Source organism: Octodon degus, unplaced genomic scaffold (genome assembly GCF_000260255.1).
Source record: "Octodon degus isolate 3935 unplaced genomic scaffold, OctDeg1.0 scaffold00021, whole genome shotgun sequence".
NCBI lineage: Eukaryota > Metazoa > Chordata > Mammalia > Rodentia > Octodontidae > Octodon > Octodon degus.
The window spans coordinates 15,969,514-15,980,209 of NW_004524597.1; the positions used below are offsets into that span (position 1 = coordinate 15,969,514).

Sequence of the window (10,696 nt, forward strand, 5' to 3'; positions counted from 1 at the left end):
TTTCTGCACCCTCTTGGAATATTAACTCTCTGGCCTCCTCACCTACCTGCGCTATCCAGGCTCCTGATTTGACTATCTTCAGGTGCTGGTACTTGCACAGGTGTGTGAGGCGCCTGTGCATATGCCGCCCTCTGCCGGCCGCCAGAAGAATTACTTCACAGGAGAAGGCTTTGCTGGTCCGCGTGAGATTTCAATCCGCATTCTCTCCTCTGTGTGTCTCGCTGCAGACCCCCGTGAAAGCAACACGGACGGTCCCTTCGACCGTTTGTGTCGCTGTCGAAGAGCTAATGCATTCACGTGACCCAAACTGCAAAGGTATAAATGAGCCTACTGTCAAAGTTAAGCTTTCACCGTGGAGGGCAAGCAGGCCTGTCTCCAGTTCCCCTGCAGGTCAGCAGCCACCTAGCCACCCTGGGTCTTCCGGTTTTCCTCCAACACTTTCGACGCTGTAACAGAAACCGCTTCTCCGCCGGCACGGGGCCGCCCCGACTAGGCAGCAAGTGTAACACTGATCTTATTACGTACTCTGCTACTCGCGATCGATAATAACAATAAACAAACGAAGATAAATGTAATTATCACCGAACAATGCAAAATGCTTAGGAAGCTAAATAATTCAGAGTCCGCAGAAAAATGGAGTGTTACAGGTGGAAAGCACAGGCCTAACCCAGTGAAGGTTCCCGGCGCTGTCCTGAGTGCTCCGGGCCGTCGGGATCAAAGAGGCAAAACACCTCGTCCCACGGGTTTTATTTGTGACTTTTAATTCAATTTTTCTGATGCAGGGCTGCACGCAGGGACACTCTGGGGCACGCGGATAGGTGCCTAAAGCAGTGGCTCAGACTCAGGCTTTGGCGCCGACCGACCTAGGTCTTGTTGGAGGTCTCATTCTCGTGTGACCCTGGGTGAGTGAGCTCTCCTGGTGGAAGCTTGGCTTCCGCGTCTCTGGGGTGCAGTCGATCTCAAACGTTGCTTCTGAGGCTGTCTGAATGCTTAGTGCGTACCAGACAGTGCTGTTGCTACCCCCAAGGTTCATGAGGGTCCTGAGGGGTCTTTTCTCAGATATCCAATGGGAGTGCGGCTTTGCTGTTGCGGTCTGGTTTGGCTTGGTTTATTATTAAAGAACATAGGGCCTCCGCCCTGAGCTCCAGCCCCAGCCCTATTTATTAAGGGCAGTATCTCACAGTTGCTAAATTGCCCGAGCTGGGTTCAAAAGTGCCATCCTCCTGCCTCAGCTGGGATTACAGTTGCATGCCACCATGCCCAGTGAGACTTTTGTTTCCAAGCACCTGAGACAGGAAGTCGGGTGCTGTAAGATTTGAGTCTGGTGACCTTCACAGCCAAAAGGAACGGAGGGTGTGGCAGTGTGGCCTCAAGGCAGGTGGGAAATGAACCTCCCAGGGCCACCTACTTCCCCTGGGAGGATTCTGTGTAGCCCCTGGAGAGCGAGTGCAGAGAGCAAGGGGCTGAGGAGAGGAAACCTCTCCCAAGGTAGGCAGGTAAGAATCCTGGCAAGTCAGGCAGCGTCGTCCTGCACAGGAGCCAAGAATGAACCAGTCCCCTGTGCTGGGCTGGTGCCAGCATGGTGGGGTGCTAGTGATCCGGCACTACACCACCTGACCTTGGGGAATCGGACTGGTGCAGATCGACCAGCCCAGTCCCCTGGAGGCCGAAGGTGAAGCTGCCCTGGGGGAGGCAGGTGGGGCAGATGGGAGTCTCACAGTCTGGAGGGGACAGCAGCAGGCGGGGCACAGGAGCGACCCACAAGGGGCAGCGCAGCCCCTGAGTGCTCATGCCTGGGCTAGGAAGGACAGGCAGCGGTGAGGCTGTGGGGGCAGGGCAGAAGAGAGCCTTGGAGAGTCTTGGAGCCAGGGTTAAACACCTGCTTTACCTTGAGATATTTTTAAAGTGAAATTTTCTAGCATAAAATGAGCCATTTTGGTGCACTCTACTGTGGGTGCGTGCATGCGCTGACCCACAGTGCTGAGCAAACCACGTCCCTGTGTAGTTTCAAACGTGTTCGTCAGCCTCACTTCCAGCTCACCCCCTGACCCCTGCAGTCATCCGGGTATTTTCTCTGTCTATGGATTTACCTATTCTGGGTACTTCTCAGTGGAATCCTACTATTGGGTGACTGGCTGCTTATCACTCACTTTTTTTCACCTCGAATAACGTTTTCAAAGTTGGTCTCTGTTGTCTCAGTGCTTTCATTCCTTTTTAGGGTTGAATGGTATTACGTTGCGTGGATGAACAATGCTTTTTTATCCATTCATCAGCTGATGAATATTTAGCTTGTTTCCACTTTGGGGTTATGAAGAATAATGCTGCTAAGAACATTTGCATGCCGGTATCCATGCCCTATTCCTTTTCGTGGCTATATAACACTCCATTAGCTGGACATACTACTGTTCGTCTGTTGAATGAAAGGGCCAGAATTCTATCCTGGAAGGATTCACCTGACAGCTGGGAGGAGGAAGGACTGCAGTCAGGGGAGCAGTCCAGGTAGATGACGGTATTGGCAAAGCCAGGCCCGTGGTAAGGGGGGTGGACAGCAGACGGAGAAACAGCTGAGCTCTCTGATTAGAGCTCAAATCCCGTGCCTGCAGAAAGGCCGTTGCTCTGGCATCTGCTAGGGCTGCAGCACTCAGAGGCTGCCTGTTGGGTGGGCTGTGGCCTTTGCAGTGCTCCTGGGGGCTCCTGCCACACCAGGCCCCAGCCGCATCCCACCCTCACACCTGTCCAGGCCTTGTGTCTGGCGTCGAGCCCCAGACCTGACTGTCATCACCTCCTTCACTGCACCTGGCTGATGTCTCCGCCCAGACCAGAGCAGAAGCCCTGCTGTGCCTGTGGCAGCCGCCTTGCAGGAGTCTACGCATCTCCATCTCTGTTGCTTATGGGGCACAGTGCCAGGGATTGCAGGTGTCCGCAGGATCTGGGTCCCCAGGCTTGTCTTGAATGGGGTGGGGGCCTCGATTCCCAGCATCTGGCTGTGTTATTAGAATCAGCCTAGGAAAAAGGCAGGGTCAGAAGGCAGCAGCAGAGAGCCACCGGGCTCCCTCTCCCTCTGCCCGCTCATGCACCTTTCCATCATTTCCTTTCTCGAGGTGAGGGCTGTGTTTTCCTAGGTGTTCTGGTGACTGCAGGTGTGATTCAGCTTAATAAGAACGCAGTACGAAGGATGACCCCTTTAAAAACTTCACCGCTCACTCAGCAGGTTCTGCAGCCAGGAACTGTGCAGCAGTGAGGAAGGGCCTGGGGGCACTGGATGCACCGGTGGGGGGCGGGGACAAGGGCTTCCTTGGTGACACTATCTGAGTTTTGGAAGACATAGGTGGCTGGTGTTTTTTCTCTCTTCTTGAGTACTCAATTGGGATCCAGCCTCCTGATTTATCCAACCTTGCTTTCTTGCTTTGCCTGGGTCCTGGCATCTTCTGGGGGGCAAGGACACTGTTATGAGGATTTGTAGTCAGCTGCCACCTGCCACAGTGAAAGCTGGGAAGCATATGAATACTTGGCTGTGTAATATTTCACTGAATGAATGAATATACCACAACTTGCTTCTCTGTTGGTCGGTCGAGTGAAGGAGCTAGAACTATGTCCTAGAAGGAGCCAGCTGGCAGGTGAAGGGAGAAAGAACTGTAGTCAGGCACAAGTAGCGTTAGGAAGGTGGTGATGTGCTGTCCAGCCTCCAGGCAAAGCCGTTAGGAATCCTATCCCCAACTCCCAGGGGCAGGCAGCTCCCTCCCAGCATCACACTTCTTTGGTTTGTTCCTCCTCTCCCTGGGAGCAGTGAATTCTCTGACTCCCATTCTGTGAGTAGGAGATGGAGAAGGGCTCCCTGGCACCTTTCAAGCCCCATGGCCCCGGCCCTGTGGACTCATTATGACCTTTCCGCAGCCCCTGTGCACTGCTCCATGTGCACGCTGTCTCTGATGCTGCACGGGGAGGTAGAGTGCTGCCTGTGGTTCCCTGCAGTTGCGAGCAACCCTCAGCCAAGGGGAGCTAGAGGACAAGCGTGCCTGTGTCCTCTCCCACCTCAGGTGTCCTCCTAGTCTCTCAGACTCCCTGCAGGACGCAGCCCGATGTGCATGGTGGAGCCCACCCCGCTGGGCCCTGTGCAGCGGCTCCCTCCTGTCTCGTCCACCCCAATGCTGATGCCTGTGGGAACAGCCTCCTGGATGAGCCGCGCTCTGAGGGACGCCCGCCTCTGCCCAGCCTCGGCTTCCGGAGACCTCGGTCAGCAGCCAGGTATCTCTTCAGCAGCAGAAATGCTCAGCACCTGCCTTCCTGATCCTGGCTTGGGAACCTCCACTGAATTTCTGGATGCCAAGGAAAGTACATTTAATCATTTTCTGCTTGCTGTTTACAAAGCACGTCTGAGAAAGTCAGGGGTTCTCAGCCTGAGCACTCCTGATATTTTGGACTAGAGCTCACTTCGCTGCAAGGGGCTGTGTACACTAAGCACCTCGGGCCTCTGCTCGCCTTGGATACCCATCCAGGTAAGACAGCTGTGGCTCCAGGGGAACACATGGACACTGCCAAGTGCTCCAGGGAGCACAACCGCTCTCATCTCAGAAGCACTGGCATCAGTTATCTGGTGACATCTGATGTCAGCAGAACTCCGGAGAGGCTGGCGGCAGTGAGGGCGGTGGCAGCGATGGTGGTCGTGGTGGTGGCAGCTTTGATACCTGTAACAAAATCAGAGCAAAACAATAACAACATTGGAACCAACTGACTGGCAGTGACCCGGTGCTGCCTGTGACCCTGGAATTTGACCTCTGCCTTTCTGAGAGCCCAAGCTCCTGCCCAAAGCCCAGAACATCGACTTGAAACATCAAGACTGACTCCCAGGCAAGGAAGTTCAGAAAACCCCCACGTCTCATCAAAGTGACGCAGCTGGGAATCGCACCGAGCCCCTCACCAGTCCCTTCCAACACCAGCTCCTTCCTCTTTTATGGGGAGCAGAGTGCCTGGGGAGGGCTTTAAATGAAAGCTGCTTGAAGCCTTTGAAGACGCTGCAGCTACGCTGAGATTGTTGAAATGGGTGAGAGAAGAAAGCTACTGCCGGAAGCCCGGTGAGCCGCGCGGATGGGCGGGCTGTGACGTGGCTCTAAGGATAAATAGCTGCTGTCCCGGGGTTCCCGATGTACAATCCAGTGCTTTGGGGAGTGACTGATGTATTCCAGGTCCTGGAGCTAAGCGGCGCTGCCCTACCACAGGGCAAGAGCTGGCCTCACCACACTGCTTTGCTGCCCAGTAGACTTCAGCAGGCGTGCGCAGGCACCTGCTGTGTGCGAGGGGAGGTGTCAGCTCCAGAACTGCAGTCCAGTTGAAATCCAGAGAGTGACAGGAGTCGCCTGGGGCAGTGTCATCAGGGAATGAGCAGAGCACACGGCTGTGATAAGGAGAAGTGAGGCGGGCACTGCCCAGGAAGGTGATGGAGGCTCCTGCGAGCACCTAGGCCTGAGGAGCCAGGAGAGGTGCTAGAGAGGGGGCTAAGGGAGAATCACGTCCTGCCGTAGCACCAGCCAAGCCACTCCAGGCCCTGGGCCCCTGCTGCTCAGCTCTGAGCGCCAGCACAGGTGGGTGCCGTGCTGGCCCTAAGGCCTGGAGAGTCCTGGGAACTTCATGCAGGCCGCTTCCTAGACTGCCCATCCCCTGGGAGGGAAGTGCTTGAACAGGCCACTCCTGCCTCGCACCCTGTAGGGTCCCCTACCCGCAGCAAGGTGATGTGGGGACCCAAAACAAGGGTCCTTAAGTCTCTCTGTGTCTGGGCCTCGCTTCTGGATTCCCATGGGTAACCCAGTACCAGGTCCTGGGAAAGGTCCTAGGAACTGAGCCCTCAAGCCCTGCCTTGGGCTCAGCCCCCTCCCTGCCTGCTGCTTATCTGCTTTGAGGCTTGTTACCTCCTGAGGCTTTGCAGCAAGCACCGCCTCCCCAGGGAGACCCCCATAATGCCCCTGATCAACATTAGATGCTCCTCTTTCTGCACTCTTGTGGCTCAGAGCTCCTGCCCAAATGCCTGGCATATGAGCTAAAATCCGTCACTGTTCTGTGGCCCCCTTCTTAGGCAACAGAGCACCTGGCACATAGTAGGAGCTCAGAAAACATTATGGGAAGGGATGAAAAGAGAAGGGGTAAGAGACAGAAAATGGAAAGGAGAGGACAAGGGAGGAGAAGAGAACATGGGTTGGTGTCTGCCTGCAACTGCTGTAAGCAGAGCTGACCTGTCCACATCTGGTCCATCACAGAGATTTGCCAGCCCCTCCTGCAGCCTGCGGCAGGGCAGTCCCCTGCATGCTGTGGCTCTCATACTAGGGTTGGGATACTTTCTTGCATCGGAATCACTCCCTTGGGGCACAAAGAGTGACAGCAGCACCTTTCACATGTGAGGTGCCCACCCCACCGTGGAACACACCCCTCGAACAGGACAGAGAGCTCGATTGATTCTGGGCATGTGCCACAGGAGAAACGGAGAGCTTCGCTCTCCCTGCACGAAACAGAAGACCAGGATTTAGCAGGCTCTCAGCCCCAGCACGGTGCCCCACACCCCACACATGAGCTACCTCGTCGTCACCCCAGAAACAGTTGTTGGTAACGGGATGGTGAAGGTGGCAGAGGCAGGTGTCTCCTGACAGTCTCAGACTTGGGTCCACTGGGACCTGGGCTCTGTGCCGGCGGGAGCAGCACCGTGTCCTGGTGGTGCCAGCAGCTGTGCCGACCTCCCCCTGTGCTTCCTGACAGAGTTGCGCACAGGCTTGCCCATCACGTGACTGCGTCCTTTCTTCTCTGTCCCCCCAGCCTGAACCTGAGCAACAGCGACATCCTGACCATCTATGATGGCGACGAGGTCGTGCCCCACATCCTGGGCCAGTACCTAGGGAGCAGCGGCCCACAGAAGCTATACTCCTCCACGCCAGACCTGACCATCCAGTTCCACTCTGACCCTGCCGGCCTCATCTTCGGGAAGGGCCAGGGATTCATCATGAACTACATAGGTGAGTGTCACGTGCAGCCCGGCGTGTCCCTGGTGTTAGGGTGTGGCACTCAGGGGCTGCCTCTGGCTCTGTGTGTTGACAGTTTGGTGTCACATGGGCCTGTTCATGTGTTAGCACAGGAGATAGATGTTTGTAAGAGATCAGGCTCCCTAGGCAGGAGGACAAGGTCGGAGGCCTCGTACTATCATCATCAATGGATATGTGACCTTTGCCTCCTGTAAAAAGGAGCCCACAGGGGCTGCCTCATCCACAAGATGGGAACCAGGATTTAGTAGGGTCAAGAGGTCTTGCTGGCCCCTTACTGTGGCTGCCAAACTGTTCCTCACCCTCTCAGCTTAAAGCCAAGCAAGCAGACAACATCTTGTCTCTTTGATATTTGTTTTTCAATAAAATAAAATAAAAAATAAATAAAAATAAAAAATAAAGACAGTAAAAGTGAAAAAAAAAGCCTTCAGGCCAAGTTCAAACTGGCCCCGATGGAGATCCCCAAACCCGACTTCTCCCTCTACTCTCCTCTGCTGTGACTTTTCCTCAGCCATCGGTGCCTCACCTCCTGTCCCCACACCCTCAAGCTCCAGCCTGGGACCTGTCCTAGTCTCCCTGTTTCCATGGCCTCCATGCCCTTGCAAGCACATCCATTCAACATAGTCAAGCAGAATGACTCCTTTCCCTGCTGCCCAGACACTGCCCAGAACACGCTCATTCCCCGAAATGGGACCCCACATCTGTTCACCTGTGACACCCACTTCTACTGTGGCTCAGCTTCAAACACCACCCTGTACCTGTCCACGGCCACCACCTCAGTCCACACTGCCACACTGTTCCCAGTGCTCAGGAAACTAGGGCTCCATGACATCCCAAGGATCCCGGCCATGGAAGAGACCTGGACACCTGCCTAACACCATCGCATCCAACCTTGCAGTGTCACTGCAGAAGCGGCCCTGGGGCCCTGAGGAAAAGAGGCTTGCTCCAAGGGGCAAGAGCTGAGGTCCACACCAGGCCTCCTCCTCCCCAGCTCTGGTAGTTGCTCCAACCCCATCTTTAGATGGTAATAGCAGGTAATCTGGGAGACACAGGGGTGATGAGGACCTGACTCCGTTTGATGTCCCAAATGATGGGCGATTGAGTTCCCCTAGGGAGGACTCAGCCACTAGTTAGGATAAGTGCTTGTTCTCCAGGACCTGGCACCTCAGTTCCCAGGAGGCAGGGACCCCATCACCAAAGACCCTGTGCCTGGCACAAACGTCCACACATTGCTTCTTGCTTCCCCTTGGCCTAGAGCACCGTCCACTGCCATCTCACACAAACCACCCTGCGGCGCCTGTCCTTGCGTCTCAGTGCCAGCCCTTGGCTGGCCACGGCTGCCTCAGGAGCCTCTGTGTGCTCAGAGAAGGCCTTGCTCTCCTCGTCCCGTCTTCCCCGCTGCCCAGCACTTTTCATCCTGGCCAACCACACCTGGGCCTCTCCGAGAGGCTGACCTAGTATCGACCTTCTTTGTTATGCTTCTCAGGGGCCTTGTTACCCTTGATTGTGCTGCTAAGTATCTGCAGAGTGGGATTGCTGCCGCTGCTGCTCCTTGAGTCCCGAGTTCCGGCCCTGGGCTCATCAGGCTGCGCCCTCCACCCCCATTGGCTGCCTGTGGCTGCAGGCTCAGCTGACTGTGTCCCACGGCACGGCTTTGGTTGGTCCTCTGAGACTTTATCTCCCGCAGCTCAAAGATGAGGTCATATTTTTGCTCTTGGGTCTCTGGTACCCAAGTCAGTCCTGGAGAACTGCATTCACCTGCACAGCAAGGTCTGACCCTCCGAGGCTGATCAAGGTGACCCAGAGAGTCTGGCCACACCCTGGCAAAATCCTGAAGAGCTCTTGGTAATCAAACTTGGAATTTAGATTTGTATGACTCTCTATAGTTACCAAGTATGTGCATGTGTGCGTGCACACACACACACACACACACAGGCATACGTGCACACACAACTTTATTTTCAAATGCATTTTCTCTATCTTCCCAAGAGGTTGGCTCATAAAAATCTCTTGACATCACCCATATATGAGGCTCTGAACTGGGCCCCAGTAGACCCTTCTCCTGCCCTAGAGGCAGCTGGGGAGAAATGGTGGAGATCATCCTGTCACGGCCAATGTCAGCCGCCCATGATGGTGCTGTAGAAGTGACCCTCAGGACTGTAGAGAACGCTTCCCCGGAATGCACAGCAGGCAATGAAAGTAGCCGTGGGATGGAGGAGAGGCGGAGGCAGAGGAGCTACGCTTCTTATTTCTGCCAAAGACTCTAGGCATGGTGGTACATACCTGTAGTCCCAGCAGCGGCAAGGCTGAAGGACGAGGGTCATTGTGAGTTTGAAGCCAGCCTGGGCTACACAGCAAGATGTTGTCTCAAAGAAAAGCTTTACTCAGTTCATTCCACAGGGATGGTAATGCATGGGGGTGTGTGTGCATGTGCGTGTGTGTGTGTGTGTGTTGTGGTCATGCTTTACAAGAAAAACAATACAGGACACATAATTCACAAGATTATTTTATAATGGTCACCCAACGCGTCCCGCTTTCGTGTTTTCCTTTGGTTCGATTTTAGCCACTAAGCATTTGTGCACAGGACCTACATATTTCGTGGGCTAAATTAATAAACTAAGCTTGTGAAGATCTGATCAGATTAGTTGGCTTATACGACATCAAGATCCCACCCCTGTGTGCGCTGCTAGGTCATGAACTGGGTGTTCCCTCTGGCTGTAGAGTTCAGGGGTGCTGCGCACTTCGGTGCACTTTTCTAGAGTTTAAAAAGTTGTTAAGGGGCCAGGGAGATGGCTCAGTAGAATAAGCACTTTCCTGGCAAGCACAAGGGCCTGAGTTCAATCCCCAGTTCTGCCAAAAAATAAATAAATTAATAATTAATAATAATAATAGTCACCCAAAGAGTCACATACAAAGAGAGTGCAGGAAATCTGTCCGCATACTAAAGTCCCAAAGAATCCAGCTGAGGGCCTGGATCCCACAGCAATGTACTGCCTGAGTCCAGCTGAAGGCCCAGAGCCCACAGCAGTGTCCCCCACAGGTCCAGCTGGAAGCCAGGAGCCCATGACAGTGTCTCCTGGAGGCCTGTTTCATGGATTTGCACGGGGAAGGCCCAAAGGTCAGTGGTGGACACTAGAAAGTCTGTGCCAGGGGATGAAGGATCTGTGCTAGCAGATGAAGGATCGCTACTGAAGCCAGGAAGCAATGCTCAAGGTGAGGACCAGAGCTCCCCCAGAAGTACCACAGCCGTCCTTGTGACAGTGAGGTCCTAAGCTCCTCTGGTCATGAGAACAGCTGAGTCCACATCAGGAAACCCAGTGTGACAGGCTTCTCCAGGACACTGAACAGAGCACCATTTTCCCCTCTGGAGCCAGGAAGCAGTGCTCAAAGTAAGGACCAGAGCGCCCCCAAAGTGAACTGCAGTCATGCTCAGCAATAGCAAGGTGCTGTGATCCTTTGATGTTAGGAAAACCAACATGACAAGCTCCTCCAGGAAAAGTGACTGCTCCCTTCTCCAGTTCTTTTTATGTGTTATAAGCAACAATCCTCAGGTGGGCCTCCCACACCCAGCACCACTCTGGTTCAGTTCAGCTGGGTGTTACCAGTTGACCACAAGTGGGCAATCCACCACAGTGTGTGGGTGGGGAGAGAGAGGAGGGGAGGGAGGGAGGGAGGGA

General features: G+C 54.5%; 1 protein-coding gene across 1 annotated transcript in view; it reads left to right on the top strand.

The window, feature by feature from the left end:
• Nucleotides 1–10,696, top strand: part of Sez6l (seizure related 6 homolog like) — a 243,023-nt gene that overhangs the window by 203,723 nt on the left and 28,604 nt on the right. The window contains exon 14 of the mRNA XM_023711422.1: nucleotides 6,799–6,995. Coding sequence (XP_023567190.1) covers nucleotides 6,799–6,995 — 197 coding nt within the window. The remainder of the gene's footprint in view (nucleotides 1–6,798; nucleotides 6,996–10,696) is intronic.